The following is a 21,534-nucleotide window of genomic DNA, read 5'->3' as shown; positions in this document are numbered from 1 at the left end:
GAAAATTTCATCACCTGAAAGAGATCTCACACTGCCCCTAAGCACACTTAAGGGCTATCATCTATATCTACCAAATCATCTATACTCTTTACTCCAACTTGTCCACCCCCTTAAAGTCGCTGTCCACGCCTTTCATCAATTCCTTATCTCAGAAGATAAGCGTCTAGGAGCCAACCAGTTGCTGCCCCTACCTGTAAGGTGAGGAATGGGGTTCTGGATCAGAGGCCGAAGCCACTGCAGAGGTGACGTTGGTGTTTTCTAGATCTTCATTCTCTAGAAAATCATGGAAAGAAAAATTCAGTATTTGAGAGGCAACACAATCATAATTATCTTGTATCTTGAAAAAAAACAATCTGGCAGTTTCAACCAACTTTCTCTTTCCAAAAATATTCTGGGCATCCACTTCTGAGAGGTCTAGTGCATTAATTATTCAAGTCCTCACACCCAAGTATTCTCAGACCAGCATACCCCATTCATGAAAAAAATACGTTCCTTTCCAAAACAAGCCCCTACAAAATTCATTCTAATTCAAGGATCACATTTCTCAGGAAGCATATGGTTAAATTAAGCAAAACATAGAAGGCCGAGTGAGATTTAGGATGAAATGCACTGGAATTCAGCATCACAGGATGGAGTGTCGCCTCTACATTCAGTAAGCTCACGTCACTGTAGCTAGGGGAAAGGATTTTTGTAATTTCTTTCACTCACTCATTCACCAGTGACTTATTGGAGAACTGGTAGGTAGCTTCACAGAGTATAAAGGTGAAATGCATAATGAAGGCCATGTTCCCAAGCTCACAACAAGCCTATGGCTGGTATTTTTGCCATTTGGCAGGTAAAGACACTAAGGCACAGAAGCAGGATTCAAACCCAGGCAGTCATGCTCCTAACCCTCAGGTGCTACTAAGTTTTATGGTTTATTGATATAGCCTTTCCTTGAGCATTCAGAAAAGCATATGGTTTAGTGTATTTAGACAGGCCCTGGCTTAACCTCCTCTAGTTAAGACCACAAGAAACTGAAGCCCAAAGTCCACTTCTCAGTACGAAATACAATTTAAATGAAGTAAACCGCAAATACTGCAAATGTCAGAGTTTGGTAGCAACATAAAAGTGCAAATGATGGGCAAATATTCGTGATCCAACTTAAATCTAGTCTCACTTTTTTTATATGTGAAAAGATTATTTTTTATCAACTCACACTCTCATAAGTAGAAAGACCTTAGAGCTTATGCTACCCAATTTTCCTCTTGTGACATAATAGAAAATATATAGTCTCTGCCCCCAGTTCCTGGCACAGAATTCTGAAAATCCTGATGATTTCCTAAGTGAAAAGAGCACTATGAGCACGTTTTATTCTTTGACTCTGGTTCCTGACACAGAGTTCCTAAGTCCCTTGGATCTTCTCTGGTGATAGAAGTGTCTTTTGTTCCAAAGAGGTGACTCTGAGTGGGCTCCTGGATGGGGGCTGCTCACCAGAAAGACCAAGCCATGATCAGAGGCTTGGAATTGTTAGCCCCAACCCCCATTCTCCAGAGAGGGGAGGGGGGCTGGAAATGAAGTTAATGATTGATCACACCGATGTGATAAAACCTCCATAAAAATCCCCAAAGTACAGGGTTTGGAGAGCTTCTAGGTTGGTGAACACATCCATATACTGGGAGAGGGATGTACCCCAACTCCAAGGGGACAGAAACTCCGGCACTTTAGGACCCTCCCAGACCTTTCCCTCTGTGTCTTTTCATCTGACTATTCATCTGTATCCTTTCTCATATCCTTTAATAAACTGGTAAATGTTAAGTATTTCCCTGAGTTCTCTGAGCTGCTCTAGCAAATCATCAAATCCAAGGAAGGGGGAGGTCATGGGAAACTTCAATTCATAGTCAAGTCAGACAGCAGTTGTGGGTAATCCGGGACCTACTACTTGAGACTGGCATCTGAAGTTGGGGGGGGTTGACAGTCTCATGGGATGAAGCCCTTAACCTGTGGGGTCTGACACTATCTCCATAATTCAGTTAAATTGTAGGACACCCAGGCGGTGTCACAGAATTGCTTGGTGGAGAAACCCAGATCTGCTGTCAGAAGTGCTGTGAGTGGGAGTCGTGTGAGAGTGAAGGAGAAACTCAGGAGGACTAAGCTTTCTTTACACCTCCCAACAAAGGAACTGAGTCTCAGACAATTGTCAGATGTTCCCCCAGTCTCTGCTACTTGGTGAAGAGGCCCTTTCACCAAGAGATAATGAAGATACGAAGTTCTTCCCTATGTTGACCTAAGTAGAATCTGCTTCCTAATAACCTCTGCTCTTCAATCCCTCCCCACAATATCCTTTCAAATATTTATAGCCTGCTATCAACTTTCCTGCAAGTTCCTCCACAGGCTGACCATCTCCAGTTCTCTCAATCATCCCTCAGGTGACCTCTGACCTCTGGCCTCCTTTTGTTGTCCCTCTTTGTTCCATTTGAAGTAAGGAGCTAAAATGGACAACTTCTTCAGATGTGTTCTAATCCACACAGAGTACATGAGACTATAAACTCTTAATAAGGACACAGTATTTCTTGATATAATACTCTGAGCACTAGATTTTGTGTTTGTTTCCTTATATTTCCTTTTTTCTTAAGTTTTTATTTAAATTCTAGTTAGTTAACATACAATGTAATATTAGTTTCAGGTGTACAATATAGTGATTCAACACTTCCACAAATCACCCAGTGCTCATCACAAGCGCACTCCTTAATCCCCATCACCTATTTAACCCATCCCCTACCCACCCACCTCCCCTCTGGTAACCATCAGTTTGTTCTCTATAGTTAAGAGACTGTTTCTTGGTTTCTTGGTTTGGCACTAGATTTTTTTTAACTGCAGATTTACCCTGTTAGCCTAAATAAGTCAATCAAGATCTCCAGGGCATATAAAAATAAACTTACTCTAAGCCCAGTCTCACCTGTGCTCTATTTTTGAAACATTTTTGGAAAATAATTGACTTTTTAACTTTAATGCAGGGCTTTGCACATCTATATTATTTATTTCAAATTAACTTTTTAAAATTACTCATGCTTTACTCATTGTAAAACAAATTAAATACAGATAAGAAAACATTTACGTTTACCCTTCCAGACTTTAATATACAAATAATCCATTATTCAATGTAGAAAAATGAGCAAAAAGAAACAAAAAACAATATAACCAACCACAATCCCATTAGCCAAAGATAATCTTTGTTAACATTTTGGTGCATATCCTTTCAGAAATATATTTATATTTTATAAATATACACATACATACATATGTGTGTATATATATATAGAGAGAGAGAGAGAGAGAGAGAGACAGAGGGAGACAGATGTATATACATCTATATGTTTATATATTTTGCCCCCTATCTCCATTCATTAATTTTGTGTGGGGCATGAAGACCATAGGTTCTACTGGAAAATACTGTAACATGAGTTGACCAGTTGGGACTATAATACCCACTAGCTCAAGGTTCTCTAACATATAGCTTTTCATTAATTATTCCATTAATGTTTCAGAGTTTCCACTCATTCTAGGGCTCAAATCTTATACACACACAAACACACACATATATATTTCTTTTTTTTAATGAAGATTTTATTTATTTATTTGACAGAGAGAGACATAGCGAGAGAGGGAACACAAGCGGGAGAGTAGGAGAGGGAGAAGCAGACTTCCCGCGGAGCAGGGAGCCCGATGCGGGGCTTGAACCCAGGACCCTGGGATCATGACCTGAGCCGAAGGCAGACGCTTAACGACTGAGCCATCCAGGAGTCCCCATATATATATATTTTGTGTTTATATTTCTGAAAGGACATGCACGAAATGTTACTGAACATTATTCATTTTTCAGAGTCAATAGAAATGGTACTATATCATAATTTTAAATGACTGTATATTATCCAATAATCCATATTAAAATTTCTTTAACCAATCCTCAAGTCTCTATTGTTAGAGCTGGAGTTTGTTTCAAATCTTTCACTGTCAGAGATGATGATATTATATTAGAGATGTCTACACCCTTTCTTTTTTTTATTAACATATAATGTATTATTTGTTTCAGAGGCACAGGTCTGTGATTCAACAGTCTTACACAATTCACAGCACTCACCATAGCACATACCCTCCCCAATGTCTATCACACAACCACCCCATCCTTCCCACCCCCCACCACTCCAGCAACCCTCAGTTTGTTTCCTGAGATAAAGAATCTCTTATGGCTTTTCTTCCTCTCTGGTTTCATCATGTTTCATTTTTTCCTCTCTTCCTCTGAATTTGTTTCTCAAGTTCTGCATATCAGTGAGATCATATGATAATTGTCTTTCTCTGATTGACTTATTTTGCTTAGCATAATACCCTCTAGCTCTATCCACGTCCTTGCAAATGGCAAGATTTCATTTTTTTGATGGCTGCATGATATTCCATTGTGTGTGTATATATATATATGTACCACATCTTCTTTATCCATTCATCTGTCAATGGACATCTAGGCTCTTTCCATAGTTTGGCTTTTGTGGACATTGCTGCTATAAACATTGGGGTGCACATGTCCCTTCGGATCACTACATTTGTTATCTTTGGGGTAAATACCCAGTAGTGCAACTGCTGGGTCATACAGTAACTCTATTTTCAACTTTTTGAGGAACCTCCATACTATTTTCCAGAGTGGCTACACCAGCTCGCATTCCCATCAACAGTGTAAGAGGGTTCCCCATTCTCTGCATCTTCGCCAACATCCGTTGTTTCCAGACTTGTTAATTTTAGCCATTCTGACTGGTGTGAGGTGGTATCTCATTGTGGTTTTGATTTGTATTTCCCTGATCTATAACCCTTTCTTAAGAACCTCCCCTGTCCACAGCCTTGAAGGGGCTGTCCCTGTGACCAATGTCTACTATGCTAGCCATGCTTATTGGTTTTGGGTGAACATATGCCCAAAAGTCAGTCCAATTCTCTTCCCCAAAATCTGGGGTTGGTACCACAGGCCAAAACAGACTGTGAAGAGCCTCAGGTAAGGGACAGAAATGCCATTTGGGAAAAACCTTCACAGGCCAAGTAGAAGCAGATGACTAAGCATTGAAGACAACTGTTAGAGACAGGAAAATGATCATTCATGAAAGAGAAGTAGAAACAAGGGACTTTGGGGTCCAAGAGGAAAAGAGACACAGAAAATCTACCTGACCACTTTCTAACTCCCATAATGTCCGTGCTTCCTGCAATTGGATTCTGTAAGATTTATGTCCTAACAGTAAGCTTTCTTTCTACTTTTTATTGTAAAATATATCATACATACAAAAGATGGCATGAAAAGGAGACACAAAGCTAAAAATGTTAATACCAATCCCTACTTAGTCAGTAATGAGGTAAGTATTCATACATTAGAAGTCCTCTGTCTAATGCCCCTTCCCAATCATATCTCCCCATATTCTGAATTCTGAGTAAATTATTCCCTTGTCATTCTTTATATATTTTAGGTATATTAATTACTGCTTTGTAAAAACTTCTCTATTTTCTTTTTCAAATTTTTATTTGAATTCTAGTTAGTTAAAACTTCTTTATTTTAGAAAAATTTAAATACGCACAAAATTAGAGAACAGTGGAACAGAGATTCATGTACTCATTATCTTCTCAACAACATTTTACATCTTGTTTCTTTTGTCCCCTACCTTCCTGCCCCACTACCACACACACAGTGGATTATTTAAAGCAAAGCGAAGACATCATTATATTCATTTAGAACACATCTCTAAAGAAAAAGACTTTCAATGTAGGTATGGTACCATTATCGTTCCTACAAAATCGGCAATTCCTTAATATCATTTAATACACAATCCACATTCAAATGCCTCCAATTGTCTCAGATTTTTTTTCTAACAGCCAATTTGTTTGAAATCAGGATCCAAATAAGGTTCACACACTAGATTTAGTTTATGTGTGTCTTAGGTCTCTTAATCTATATCATTCCTCACCCCATTGTTTTTCATAAAATATATTTGTTGAAATGAAAAGTCATATGACCTGCAGACTTTCCCACATTCTGAATTTGGCTGACTGAATTTTCATGATTTCATGATTCTTCTACTCACTGTAATTACCTGTAAATTGATCTTAGATCTAGAGCTGTGCTGTCTAATACAGTAGCCATTAGCCTGTAGCTCAATTTAAATTAATTAAAATTAAATAAAAATTAAAATTCAGTCTCCTAGTCTTATTAGCCACATTTCAAGTACGCAATAGCCACAGGTTGCTAGTGGGTACTGGATAGCACAGAAACATTTTCATCATCAAAGAAAATTATTTTGGATGGTGTTGACCTAGAGATTTAGATTCAGGTTCAGTTTTGATCTCACAGGACTACTCCAGACATGGCACATTAAGTTCCCATTGCATCACATCAGGAAGCACAAAATATATGCTTGTCACAACTTTAATGACATAAAGATTGGTGAGTGGGTTCATGTTCTCAGCCTTTATTTCACCTAATGGCTTTAGTAGCCATTCATGATCACTGTCTAAAATAGATCCATCATTTCATTAGAGACTAGAAAATGATTTTCATAATTCTAGCACCTTCTACATTTATGAGTTAGAATTCTTCTATTAAAAAAAAAAATCTCCTTCCCATCAACCATTTGGTTACTCTGAAGTATTACTCATAAAAGAAAGGCAGGATAAAAAAATTGAGTCTTCCGGGGCACCTGGGTGGCTCAGTCATTAAGCGTCTGCCTTCGGCTCAGGTCATGATCCCAGGGTCCTGGGATCGAGCCCTGCATCGGGCTCCCCACTCCGCGGGAAGCCTGCTTCTCCCTCTCCCACTCCCCCTGCTTGTGTTCCCTCTCTCGCTGTGTCTCTCTCTGTCAAATAAATAAATAAAATTTAAAAAAAAAATTGAGTCTTCCCTAATTGTCAGAATACTAAGTTAGAATCATAGCAATCTCCATATAATGATTTGGAGGTTTTGTAAAGTATTGTTAGAAACAAGCAGTTTTTAACATATTTTATGTGTTTCAAGTTTTCCTAGTTTTGGCCATTGGGAGCTCTTCAGAGTTGGCTCCTGTGTCCGTGTAGTCTGGCTTATAGCAAAAGTTCCAGGCTCATCTTATAAATGCTCTGCCCCAGCCATTTCTCTAAGGAGTCCTGGTTCTTTCTGATGAGAAAAGGTATACACAGCAACCACATGAATAAGGGAACCCTGAGAGGTGCCTGGGTGGCTCAGTGGGTTAAGTGTCTACCTTCGGCTCAGGTCATGATCTCAGGGTCCTGAGACTGAGCTCCACATCAGGCATCCTGCTTAAACAGGGAATCTGCTTCTCATTCTCCCTCCGCCCCTCCCACTCCATGCTCGTTCTCTCTCTCTCTCAAATAAATTACATTAAACTAAATTTTAAAACGGGAACCATGAGTTAATGGCTTTGCCTAATACATTCAACAGACCTTTACTAGGTCCCTGCTACATGCCAAGCACCATATTCCATCCTGGGAATACAGTTAAATTAGACATGACTTGTGCCCTTAAAGAGCTCAATCTACAGAGAAAGAGAAACTCATAAACAGACAATTGTAATACAAATGTGTTATTATTTAGAACAGAATTATGCCCTTGATATCACAGGAACATAGGGGGTATTTAATTTAGGGAAGAAAGGTGATCAAAGGACTTTTCCTGAAAGATATGGCAATTATGCTATCTTAAAGAACAAGGAGGACTTGCCCACAGGCAAGGGCATTGAAAAAGGGCATTGCAGGTAGAGAGGATTCAATGAGCAAAAGAACACACACCAAAAAACACCATGGCATAACTACAGAACAATGATGAAAAAATTAATGAAGACACAAAAAAATGGAATGACATCCCATGTTCATAGACTGGAGCTTCAGACTGTTAAAATGTCCATATTAGGGGTGCCTGGGTGGCTCAATCGGTTAAGTGTCTGCCTTCAGCTCAGGTCATGATCTCAGGGTCCTGGAATTGAGCTCCATGTGGGCTCTCTGCTCAGCGGGGAGTCTGCTTCTCTCTCTGCACCCCCCCCCACTTGTGCTCTCTCCCTCTCCCTCTCTCTCAAATAAATAAAATCTTTAAAAAAAAAAAAAAAAAAAGGAAAGAAAGATAAACAAAACTGGAGATATCATACCTCCTGGTTTCAAAATATATTACAAAGTTACAAAAATTAAAAGAGTATGGCATAAAGACAGACCTATAGACCAATGAAACAGAGTAAGAGTCTAGAAATCTATCTGTACATATATGATCAATTGATCTTCAAAAAGGGTACCAACAATACACAATGGGGAAAGGATAGTCTCTTCAACAAACTGTGTTGGAAAAACTGGATATCCACATGCAAAAGAATGAAATTGGACCCTTATTTCACACCATACAAAAATAAACTCAAAATGGATTAAAAACATGAGACTTAAACTATAAAGCTCCTAGAAGAAAACGTAGGGGAAAAGCTTCATGACATTGGTCTCACAACAAAGCTTCACGATTTTATGGATATGACACCAAAAGCACATGTAACAAAAACAAAAATAGACAAGTGGGACTACATCAAACAGAAAAGCTTCTGCATAGCAAAGGAAACAATCAACAGAGGAAAAGACAACCTATGAAGTGAGAAAAAATATTTGCCAACCATTTATCTGAAAAGAGGTTAATTTCCAAAATAAATTTAAATCTCCTATAACTCAATAGCAAAACAATCCAATAACCCGATTTAAAAATGGGCTTAAGACTGGAATATACATTTCTCCAAAGAAGACATCCAAATGGCCAAGAAGTATACGAAAATATGTTCAACATTACTAGTCATCAGGAAATGCAAATCAAAACCACAAAAATGAGATATCATCTTACACTGTTAGGATGGCTATTATCAAAACAACAACAACAACAACAGACAAGTATTGCAGAGGATGTGTAGAAATTGGAACCCTTGCACCTACATGAGAATGCAAAATGGTGTAGCCACTATGGAAAACGGTATAAAGATTCCTCAAAAAATTAAAAATAGAATTACCATATCATCTACCAATCCCATTTCCAGGTATTAATCCAAAAGAATTTAAATCAGGATCTCAAAGAGATATTAGCACTCCAATATTTCAGTGTGGCACTAGTCACAATAGCCAAGATGTGATAACAACCTAACTGTCCACTGACAGATGAATGGATAAAGAAAATGTGGTAGATACATACAATGGAATATTATATTTTTTAAGAGAAGGAAATCCTGCAACATGTGGTAACATGGATGAACCTTGAGAACATTATTTCAAGTGAAATAAGCCAGTCACAGAAGGACAAATATTGTACAATTCCACTTATACAGGTATCTAAAATAGCCAAACCCATAAAATCAGAGAATAGAATGATGTTTGTCAGGGCCTACAGGGAGAGGAAAATGTGGAGTTGCTAATCAATGGGTATAAAATCTAAATTATATAGGATGAGTAAGTTCTAGAGATGTGCCGTACAATATTGTGCCAATAATTAACAATACTGTATTGTACACAAAAAAATTTAAAGGAAATATTTAGAAGCACTTCACAGAAATAAAAAGAATAAACATTAGTAAAATAAACAAAACACCACGGCTGTTCAGTGTGTATAGCAAGTTCAGTGTGTGCAGAGACCTGAGCCAAGAGACACAAATCCCATCGATTCAACTCAATACTTCACGAATCCCTAACAAGTGCCTGGCTCCACACTAGATCCTGGAGATGATGCACTAAAGCAGACACAGTTCTGGCCCTCATGAAGCTTTCAGTCCAGCAGGGAAGACTGAGAAGGACCTCTATCCCACAGATGATCAAAAATTTTAAGCTTAAGTTTAAGCTAGGAAATGACATGGTCAAATTTGTATTTTGGGGTAGGATTCTATAGCAGCTGATGGTAAGATGGATCTTACCGGATCAGATAGGAGACCTTGGCAAAGTTCACATGAGAGATAATGAGGACCTAGTAGTGATATCTGAGACAGAGTAGAGAGGACTCGATTAGAAAATCATTAGGTGGTCAAATTTGTTTTTAGGATGCCCATGCTGGCCGCGCTTATTTCCTTACTAAATGTTCACAAACCATTTGTGACATATTCTAGAACTTTGCTGAGAAGCTGCTTCAAGTTTAATGGTCTACAGATTCTGGATTCTAATCTCTTTTCCCCTTTGGAAATTGATACAGAGGTTCATTTCTAGTCCCTGACAGTCCTCAAAGATAGCACACAATTATAATTGCAGGTTCTTTCAGGACCCTGGATGTAGTAGTCACCTGTGGATCTTTTGGCTTTCAAATACTCAACCTTCTCCTGGAGGGGACTGACTTTGTAAACAGTACACAAGAAGTCAGAATGGAAGACCCTTCTTTTTCCAAATACAGGAAGTTAGGGACCAGGCACATGACCTAAAATATCCCCACCAAGAACTGGAAATAGCAGTGGCACAAAGGAGGGAGAGAATGCATCTAGTGGCAGCCAAACAGCCCTCACCAAATTGTTCTTGCTGCTTAGCCTCTGGACCAGCCTACTCTTCGGCTTTCCAACAATGTGGTGAGCCTCCTATATTCTTCCAATAATCCATTTTCTGCTTAAGGCAGCCAAAACTAATTTCTATTGCTTGTAATCAAGAACTCTGACCAAAAGACCTGGATAGCATTTGCTTGGATCCAAAAATCTGAACTTAAAATAGTTAGATATCCTATCTTCGTTCTGATCATCTTTATTATTACAGCCAAGACCCAGTGTTCCTTAGTGATCCTTACTGTACATGTCAATTACTTTCTAAGCATTTTGTAGGCATCATCTTTTTGATTCCTCACTGAGGTTGATACTACCATTACTTTTTTATCATTCAAGAAATTGAAGCTCAGCAAAATCAAGTAACTTGCCCAAGATGGCCAACAAACAGGCAGTCCAAGTCCAAAGTTAGCTCTCTTAATAACTATATTACACACTGACTCTTCAAATCTTTATTGTGAAATATAACACAAAGAAAAGTACACAAAAATGTGCAGCTCAATAAATTATCACAAAGCAAACACCTATATAAACTACTACCTAGGCCAAGAAACAGATCATTCCCAGCACTTTATAAGCCCCATTAATGACCCTCCCAATCATTACTTGTTCCCTTCCTCCATAACCATTGTCCTAACTTAGGGAATCATTTTCTTGCTTTTCTTTATACTTGGGCCACCTAAATATGCATTCCTAAATAGTGTTGCTTTATTCTGCCTGAATTCTATATAAAGAGAAATAATGCAGAATATTTTAAGACTAGCTTCTTTCACTCAACATTATGTTTGAAAGACTCAACTATGTTGTTGCAGGTAAGCTTATTCGTTTTCATTGCTATATAATATTCCATGAATATACCATAATTTATCAATATACCACTGATGAAATTTGGGTTCTTTCTAGTTTTTGGCTATTATGAATGATGCTGCTATGAGTATTTTTGTTCATGTCTCTTGGTACACATGTGCACGCATTTATTTTGTATATAAACCTAGGAATGGAATGGTTGAGTCATAGAAATGATAAACATTGGTAGACAATGCCAAACTATTTTCCAAAGGGGTTGTACCAAATATGCACTCCTGCTGGTATTGAGGAACATTCCTATTACTCTGTACCCTTTCCAATACTTGGTCATATTAGTTTTTATTTGGGCCATTCTGATTGGTGTATGCTTTTAGTTTGCATATCACTGATGACTTATGTTTCTTGACCATTTGGAAATCCTCTTTTATAAAATGCCTGTTCAAGTCTCTTGCCTATTTTACGGTTGGAGTGTCTTTTTTTTTTTTTTTTTTTTAATCAAATGATCCTTTATTGAAGTATTTTCCTTTGTAGCCCTCAATAGCTGGGCATTCCACTGTACCACTGTTGATGTCATCTATGATGTCATGAGGGTGGCAGCCTTCAACATCACAGCCCACAGTATTGCAGTCCCTAGGGTCTCTCTTTTTTTTTTTGGCTGGGTACAGTATACTTTATAGATGGCACATGACAAGGTAGGGCTCCCCAAGCCCCTCCCCTTCTTCAGGGGATCTGGGATGGAAATGGTGGAGGTCGGGAGATTTTCAGTGTTTTGGGGGATAAGTTGGGGCAGGGACTCCCCAGCAGCTGAGGGCCTCTCTTCCTCTTGCTCTCCCTGGGGCTGGTGGTCCAGGGGGCTCTTACTCCTTGGAGGCCATGTGGACCATAAGGTCCACCACCCGGTTGCTGTAGCCGAATTCATTGTCATACCAGGAAATGAGCTTGACAAAGTGGTCGTTGAGAGCAATGCCAGCCCCGGCATGGAAGGTGGAGGAGTGGGTGTCACTGTTAAAGTTGCAGGAGACAACCTGGTCTTCAGTGTACCCCAGGATGCCCTTGAGGGGGCCCTCTGATGCCTGCTTCACCACCTTCTTGATGTTGTATTTGGCAGCTTTCTCCAGGCGGCAGGTCAGATCCACGATGGACACATTGGGGGTGGGGACACGGAAGGCCATGCCAGTGAGCTTCCCATTCAGCTCAGGGATGACCTTGCCCACAGCCTTGGCAGTGCCAGTGGAAGCAGGGATGATGTTCTGGGCAGCCCCTCAGCCGTCGTGCCACAGCTTCCCAGAGGGGTTGTCCACGGTCTTCTGGGTGGCAATGATGGCATGGACGGTAGTCATGAGTCCCTCCACGATGCCGAAGTTGTCATGGATGACCTTGGCCAGAGGAGCCAAGCAGTTGGTGGTACAGGAGGCATTGCTGACAATCTTGAGAGAGTTGTCATACTTCTCATGGTTCACACCTATCACGAACATGGGGGTATTGGCAGAGGGAGCAGAGATCATGACCCTCTTGGCCCCGCCCTTCAAGTGAGCCCCAGCCTTCTCCATGGTGGTGAAGACCCCAGTGGACTCCACAACATACTCAGCACCAGCATCACCCCATTCGATGTTGGCGGGATCTCGCTCCTGGAAGATGGAGATGGACTTTCCATTGATGACAAGCTTCCCGTTCTCAGCCTTGACTGTGCCGTGGAATTTGCCATGGGTGGAATCATACTGGAACATGTAGACCATGTAGTTGAGGTCAATGAAGGGGTCATTGATGGTGACAATATCCACTTTGCCAGAGTTAAAAGCAGCCCTGGTAACCAGGTGCCCAATACGGCCAAATCCGTTCACTCCAACCTTCACCATCGTGTCTCGGGGATGCAGCTGGCACTGCACCAGAAGATGCGGCTGTCTGTCGAACGGGGAGGAGCAGAGAGCCAGTCCCTAGGGTCTCTTTAACGGTTCCAGAGAGTTCTCTAACTAAAGATGGGTGTCCCATCTGTCCAGCAATGTCAACAATCTCATCAAAACTGGTATTTCCATTGTACTTAATATTTTTCTGCTTCTTTCTATACCTTGGCAGTTCCTTGAGGGCTTTGATAATGAGGGCAGAGGCAGAAAGTACTACCTCAATTTGGACCTGTCTGTCCTGAATGGCCATCTTCACTGTAATCCTCAGACCCTTTCCAATCACCAGTTGCTTGGCTAGGTCACCATTACCCTTTTTGGAAGAAAGACTCAAGAGGCCAATCTTGGGGGCCTGGACAGACAGAGCACCAACTTCCCCACTGGTACACTTCAGGTAAATGATTTTTATTTCACTGGGGTTGAATTTAGGCACCACGGTGCAGGCAGCTGATGTCAGATGAACCCGGTTAAGGACAGCCAAAGAAAGTTGCACCTTGGCCACCTCTGAGCCAAAAGCTGCAAGCTGGATTGTATTTTTATTACTTATAGCAGTTCTAAATACAAACCTTTTGTTAATTACATGTGTTACAAATACCTGCTTCTACTCTGTGATTTACCTTTTCACTCTTTTTTTTTTTAAATTTTTTATTTATTTATTTGAGAGAGAGAGAGAGAGAGAGAAACAGCATGAGAGGGGATAGGGTCAGAGGGAGAAGCAGGCTCCCCGCTGAGCCGGGAGCCCGATGTGGGACTCAATCCCAGGACTCCGGGATCATGACCTGAGCCGAAGGCAGTCGCTTAACCAACTGAGCCACCCAGGCGCCCTACCTTTTCACTCTTTTAATGGTGTCCTTTGGTGATGCAAAGTTCTTCATTTTAATTTGTCAAAATTTATCACTTTTCCTTTTTAGCCATTTGTATGTCCTATTTGAGATGTCTTCCCCTACACTGAGGTCAATATATTCTCCTAGATTATCTTTTAGGAGCTTATTGTATTGTCTTTAACATGTTGGTATGCAATCCAACTAGAATTGATTTTTTGTGTGTATGGTGTGTGAGGTAAGGATCAAGTTTCTTTTCTTTCCCTTCTTTCCTTTCTCTTGGGCTATTCAGTAGTCCCAGCAATATTTACCATTCTTTCCTCACTGCTCTACAGTACAATCTTTATTGCAAATCAAAGATTTTGTTTCTAGGATTGTATTCTATTCCTAGGACCTATTAGACTATTCCATAAAAGCTTTAGACTAAATCTTGACACCTAATAGAGCAAATGTTTCCAACTTGTTTTTATTCACTCAAGTATTTTTATATATGCTATTTATGGCCTTTCATTCCTCTACATATTTTTTAGAACCAGTTTGTCAAATTTCCTTGCAAAAACTCCGGCAAAACCCTGCTGGGATTTTTACTGGGATTATTTTATTTATATATCAAGTTGGGGAGAACTGACACTTTACAATATTGAGTCTTTCAATCTAAGAATATATCTTTCCATTTATTTATTCTTTCATTTCTTTCAATAACTATAGGATTTTGGCCACAGAAACAAGATGACAAAGGGGACAGCATCATCTGGAAAGTGTTGCAGTAAGACGTGCACATTGTGCCACCACCGTGGTTCTAAGGCCTATCACCTTTGGAAGTCGACCTGTGGCAAATGTGCTATCCTGCCAAGAGGAAGAGAAAGTATAACTGGAGTGCCAAGGCTAAAAGACAAAATACCACTGGGGCTGGTCAAATGAGGAAGCTAAAAATTGTACACCCCAGATTCAGGCGTGGATTCCATGAAGGAACATCACCTAAACCCAAGAGGGCAGCTGTTCAGCACCCAGTTCTTCCTAAGGATTTCAACAATTAATCACACAATAAATGTTCTGGTTTTTAAAAATAATAATAATGTATTATAATCTTCTGCACAAAGACTTTGCATATATTTTGTGGGATTTATTCCTAGGTATTTGAACTTTCTTTACTCTATGGTAAATAATATTTTCATATATTTTTTAACTTCATTGCTGGTATAGGCCCACTACATTTTATTGTGCTTCACTCTATTGCACTTTGCAGGTATTGCATTTTTGACAAATTGAAGGTTTGTGGCAACCCTGTGTCAAGCAAGTCTAACAGCACCATTTTTCCAACAGCATTTGCTCACTTCATGTCTGTGTCACACTTGATAATTCTTGCAATATTTCAAACTTTTTCATTATTATTATTTGTTATAGTGATCTGTCATCAGTGAATACACCTCTGCTGAAAGCCCAGATGACGGTTAACATTTTTTAGCAGTATTTTTTAAGGTATTATACTTTTTTTAGACATACTGCCATTGCACATTTAAAAGACTACAATATAGTATAAACATCACTTTTATATGCACTGAGAAACCAAAGAATTTCACTTCACTTGCTTTATTGCAATATTTGCTTTATTGTAGTGGTCTAGAACTGAACCTGCAATCTCTCTGAGATAAGTTTGTATATATAAACATAATGAAATTTTGCATATTGGCTCTGTACCCAGCAATGTGGCCAAACTTATTAGTTCTAATAACTGATCTATAGATTCTTCTGGATTTTCCATGTATATAGTCATCATCGGCAAACAATAGATTTAACAGGATTCTTTTCTAATTTTCATATATTCTCTTTCTTGCCTGACTGTATTAGCTAGAATATCCAATAAAATGATGAATATTAAGTGAGGAGAGTGGGCTCCCTTGTCTTTTTCCCGATCTCAAGAAGAAAACTTTCTTTTTTTTTAATAAAGATTTTATTTATTTATTCATGAGAGACAGAGAGAGAGAGAGAGAGAGGCAGAGGGAGAAGCAGGCTCCCAAGGAGCAGGGAGCCCGATGTGGGACTCGATCCCAGGACCCTGGGATCATGACCTCAGCCGAAGGCAGACGCTTAACCATCTGAGCCACCCAGGCGCCCTCAAGAAGAAAACTTTCAAATCTCACCATTAAGTTTGATGCTGGTTATAGGTTTTTTGTAGATATGCTTTTTCTAATTAAGGAAGTTTTCTTTTATTCGTACTTTGCTATGAGTTTTGAATCATAAATGGAGGTTGAATTTTATCAAGCACTTTCTCTGCATCTATTAAACTGATCATTTTTATCCACTAGTATATATATATTTTTAAAGATTTTATTTATTTATTTATTTGAGAGAGAGAGAATGAGAGACAGAGAGCATGAGAGGGAGGAGGGTCAGAGGGAGAAGCAGACTCCCTGCCGAGCAGGGAGCCCGATGCGGGACTCGATCCCGGGACTCCAGGATCATGACCTGAGCCAAAGGCAGTCGCTTAACCAACTGAGCCACCGAGGCGCCCTATCCACTAGTATATTAAAATGGTGATTTACATGGACTTTTAAAGAATGTCAAAGCCACCTTGCATTCCTGAAAAAACCCAACTTGGTCATATATATTCCTGGATTTAGTCTGCTAACATTCTGTTCATGACTTTTTGCATCTATGTTAATGAGTGAGATGAAACTGTGATTTTCCTTTCATCTGAGATCATTTTGATTCTACCTGAAGAATTTATTCCTTAAGTGCCAGTGTTCAGGTGACAAATCCTGTTTTTGACTGTCTGAAAATATCTTTATTTAACCTTCATTCTTAAAGACTGTTTTCCTGAAAAAAGAATTCTATATTGGTATTTCTTTCAGTATTCTAAAGACGATCTCGCTTGTACTGCTCTGTGCAGAAGTGAGCTGTCAGTCCAATTACTATTTCTCTGAAGGCAAACTGTAATTTTTCTCTGGCTACTTTTCTCTTTACTTTGCTTTTATAGCAATTTTTAAAAAAAGATTTTATTTATTTATGTGACAGAGACACAGCGAGAGAGGGAACACAAGCAGGGGGAGTGGGAGAGGAGAAGCAGGCTTCCTATGGAGCAGGGAGCCTGATGTGGGGCTCGATCCCAGGACCCTGGGATCATGCCCTGAGCCAAAGGCAGACGCTTAATGAATGAGCCACCCAGGCGCCCCTATAGCAATTTTAAAAAAAAAATTTTTTTTTTGAAAGAGACAGAGACAAAGCACATGAGTGAGAGCTGGGGGAGGGGCAGAGGAAGAGCGAGACAGTCTCAAGCAGACTCCCTGCTGAGTGCAGAGCCTGACATGACTGGGCTCCACCTCACAACCCATGAGATCGTGACCTGAGTAGAAACCATGAGTCAGACGCCTAACTTACTGACTCACCCATGCACCCCAGTTTTATAGCAGTTTTAACTTAATGTGAATCTACTGTAGATTTCACTGTACTTATCCTGCTTGGGATACATAGGGCTTCTTAAATCTGTGCATTCCATTAGCTTTGGAAAATTCACAGCTATTATCTCATCAAGCATTGCTTCTGTCCATTCTTGCTCTCCTCACCTTCTAGGACTCCAATTATATAAATGTTAGACCTTTTCACCATATCTTCTCTGTGTCTTACCTCTTTCCTGAATTTCCCATTGTTGCATTTTTAAATATTTTCTTCTGGATATTTTCTTCTGACTTTTCTTCTGACCAGGTCACTATTCTCTCTTCAGACATAGTAACTTTTTGCTAAGCCTATCAACTGAGTTCTAAATTTTCATCTGTTTAACTACAGAATTTCTATTTGGTTCTATTTTTTTTTTTAAGATTGTATTTATTTGACAGAGAGAGAGAGCACAAGTAGGCAGAGCGGCAGGCAGAAGCAGAGGGACATGCAGACTCCCTGCCGAGCAGAGGGAGCCCGATACAGGACTCAATGCCAGGAGCCCAGGATCACAACCTAAGATAGTCGCTTAACCAACTGAGCCATCCAGGCACCCTATTTGGTTCTATTTTTATAAATTTCAATTCTTTGCCAAATTTATCAAACTTGTCTTTTATCTTGAACATAATAAATATAATTATGTTTCAGTCTGTTGCCCCTTTGGATCCATTCATTCTATTGTTTGATTTTTGTTCATGTTCTCTTCCAGGAATCTGGTTATTAATCAAATGTACCAGAAACTGTTCTCATAAAATTGTTTGTAGAAACAATCTGAAGCCTAATCTAAATAAACCTCCAGAGGTTTGCCCTTGCTTCTTCCACATACCTGGGGACTCTAGCAGCCTGGGAGCACCTTAACCCAATTTCATGAACTTAGATTTTTCTGAAACTGAGCTGCACTCCCTACAATGGCCTATTTCTAATTTACCCTTACTTCCAGAACATGGCCTTTCATAGTTCCAACCCAGAGAAAAGGGAGTTCACCAGGGTTCCCCCTATTTGACTGGTTCTGAACATTCCTTGTTGCTTTAGTCCAGAGAGGCACATTCACAGCCTTGACAAGCTTCCTCACTCAAGAATCCAGCATATGCCATCAGAGGAGAAAGGAGCCCTCAAAATGGACTCTCATCGCTGGACTTCTATCTTTATACTTCGACCCTCACATTGATTATAGCCTGGTAATTCTTCATTATCTGGCTAGCTCTCCAGGATCTTCAAGCAAATATTCATATGTTGAAAATTATTTTCTAATTGTCCCCAGTGGGAGAACTGATCCGATTACCTAGGCTGCCATTACTCAAAACAGAAACCAACACCGCCGCTTTACCTTTTTCAGTTTGAAAATACCTTACTGAATAAAATGGAAACAAAATAGAACTTTTAAAAGTCTGCCTTCTCAGAGCACCTGGGTGGCTCAGTCTTTAAGCGTCTGCTTAAGATCAAGTCCCGCATCAGACTCCCTGCTCAGAGGGAAGACTGCTTCCCCCTCTCCCTCTGCCTGTTGCTTGTGTTCCCTCTCTCGCTGTCTCTCTCTGCCAAATAAATAAATAAAATCTTAAAAAAAAAAAAAAAGTCTGCCTTCCTTCTGTCACTGGCTAACAGTATCAGTTCATCTAAGTGGTGGTTCTATCCCCCTTTGATTTATCTTTAGACAGAAATGAAATTAGCACAAAAATAATGAAAAACCGTAGTGGATTTAAAGAATAACATAAAATTGATCCCTAAAGAGATTTACAACCTATACTTCATAAAAAAAATTTCATCTGAGAGAAAAAAGCCCAGAAAGGGTCAGTTCCTGATGAGCAGAAAGGCAAAAGAGATGTATAGAATGTCTCTTACAATATAAGCATAGAGAAGAATCTCATGATACATCTGTGTGTTTTTTTTTTTTCTGAACAGATAATATATCCATATTATTCAAGATTTTTTTTTTATTTATTTATTTGAGAGAGAGGATGAGAGGAGAGAGAGAGAGCACATGAGAGGGGGGAGGGTCAGAGGGAGAAGCAGACTCCCCGCCGAGCAGGGAGCCTGATGCGGGACTTGATCCAGGGACTCCAGGATCATGACCTGAGCTGAAGGCAGTTGCTTAACCAACTGAGCCACCCAGGCGCCCTATCCATATTATTCAAAATTCAAGAAGTATAAGAGTATACAGTGATGGGCGCCTGGGTGGCTCAGTTGGTTAAGCGACTGCCTTCGGCTCAGGTCATGATCCTGGAGTCCCGGGATCGAGTCTCACGTCAGGCTCCCTGCTCAGCAGGGAGTCTGCTTCTCCCCCTGACCCTCCCCACTCTCATGCTCTCTCTATCTCATTCTCTCTCTCAAATAAATAAATAAAATCTTTAAAAAAAAAAAAAGAGTATACAGTGAAAACTTCCACCCACCTCAGTCCCCACCACCAAAAGCAACCAATGTTATTCGGTTTTGTAGTCTCCCAGAGTTACTTTATGAACATAAGTGTGTGTGTGTGCATATATATTCTTTTTTATACAAATAATAAGCATATTAAACACACTTTTTCCCCATTTATATCTCAGAGATCTTTCCATAACTATATATGAAAAGTTTTGTCTTTTTTTTTCTACAGCTGATTAATATTTCATTGGCTGGATATTCCATAATTTATTTAACCAGTTCCCTATTGATGGATATTTATGTCCTTCCTAATCTTTTACCATTATAAACCATGCTATAAAAACTTTGCGTCTAAATAGGCCTGGGTGTCTCAGATGGTTAAGCGTCTGCCCTCGGCTCAGGTTATGATCCCAGGGTCCTGGGATTGAGCCCCATATCGGGCTCCTGGCCCAGCAGGGAGCCTGCTTCTCCCTCTGCCTCGCCCCGGCTCATGCTCTCTCTCTCTCTCTGTGTCTCAAATGAATAAATATTTTTTAAAAAATAAATAAATAAATAGGCACAAGAATAAATCTAGAGGATAAATTCCTAGAAGGAATGATCAATGAGAGCATATACTGTAATTGTGATGGATATTGACAAATTGCCCTCCACAGCATTTGTATTAATTTACACTCCTAAAAGCAATGCATGGAAGTGCTTGTTCCTGCACACCCCTACCAACATAGTGAGAGATCAAACTGCCCAGCGTATGTATCATTTCCATGTCCCTTAACAAATATTAGGTTGAGCATTTTTCATATGCTAGGAGCCACTTTTCCTAAAACCTTAACAGCTTAATATAGGAGGAAAAGAGTGAAAAGAGATAGTGCTCTTGATTTTTAGGGTTAAAGGTATATGCTAAATTATGTAAGAACTACTGGTAAAACAACTTGTAACAGGATTCAGAGAGGCAGGAAGTAAGAAAAGGAGAAAGAAATACTTAAGTTTATTTCCAGCAGTATCAAGTGTGGAAGATGCAGTCCTCTTGTAGAGAGAGAAAACCATTACAAACAGCTTGTTCGGTTCCCTAAATTTATTTAGTGACATTTAGACCACTATAAAGAAGAAAAAGCCAATTTTTCTATAGAGAGCTTTTAATATGTCAGCCAAATATAGACCAATTCTACAAGTATTCTGAGAAGAGACCAGAGAAACCAGGACTAGTTTTGCAAATTTAGATGGTATATGGGAAAATGTTTTTTTTTTATTTTAATGGGTATGTATTTAACATATATTAGGAAAAGTTGATACATCAAAATAGTAATAGCACAGATATCATTTAGAATGAAACAAAATTTTAAATGTCAATTTAAAGAAAAAATAGTAACCAAATAATTTTGGAATGTATTCTCTAACGTGGCAAAAACCATGACATGCTACCTGCATGGCCAAAGTCTTAGAAACAATGAACAGAGAAAGGAAAATGGAAGCTCAAGAATAACTAAATTTATAGATTATAGCCTCTAAAGCAAGGTGAAGAGGAAACAAACTTTCCTATAATGATTTATTTTATATTTGACAATATTTAAAATATTAGTTTTCTTTCTATGTTACCAGCATTCTGATCATGCTACAGATTTAAATTTATTGTGTACTTTGTACTTTCTCTACAAAGAGAACCAAAAAACAGGTTTTTTCTAAAGCATTTGAATATCAGGT

The 21,534-nt window shown here is 39.4% G+C and overlaps 1 protein-coding gene and 2 pseudogenes across 2 annotated transcripts in view; 1 reads left to right on the top strand and 2 right to left on the bottom strand.

Annotated features, from left to right (window-relative positions):
• The window catches only part of TMED8 (transmembrane p24 trafficking protein family member 8), a 39,266-nt gene that overhangs the window by 13,074 nt on the left and 4,658 nt on the right, over nucleotides 1–21,534 (bottom strand). Inside the window, exon 2 of the mRNA XM_034992950.1 lies at nucleotides 192–273. Coding sequence (XP_034848841.1) covers nucleotides 192–273 — 82 coding nt within the window. The remainder of the gene's footprint in view (nucleotides 1–191; nucleotides 274–21,534) is intronic.
• On the bottom strand, nucleotides 12,129–13,403 carry LOC118002437 (annotated as a pseudogene). The gene has a single exon (XR_004677052.1). The product of XR_004677052.1 is annotated as a glyceraldehyde-3-phosphate dehydrogenase-like (transcript).
• LOC118002456 lies at nucleotides 13,587–15,083 on the top strand (annotated as a pseudogene).

The sequence above is a fragment of the Mirounga leonina genome, unplaced genomic scaffold (assembly GCF_011800145.1).
Source record: "Mirounga leonina isolate KUSES-001 unplaced genomic scaffold, KU_Mleo_1.0 Mir_82, whole genome shotgun sequence".
Lineage (NCBI taxonomy): Eukaryota > Metazoa > Chordata > Mammalia > Carnivora > Phocidae > Mirounga > Mirounga leonina.
The sequence above is the reverse complement of the archived record's forward strand: the minus strand, read 5'-3'. Positions and strand labels throughout refer to the sequence as shown.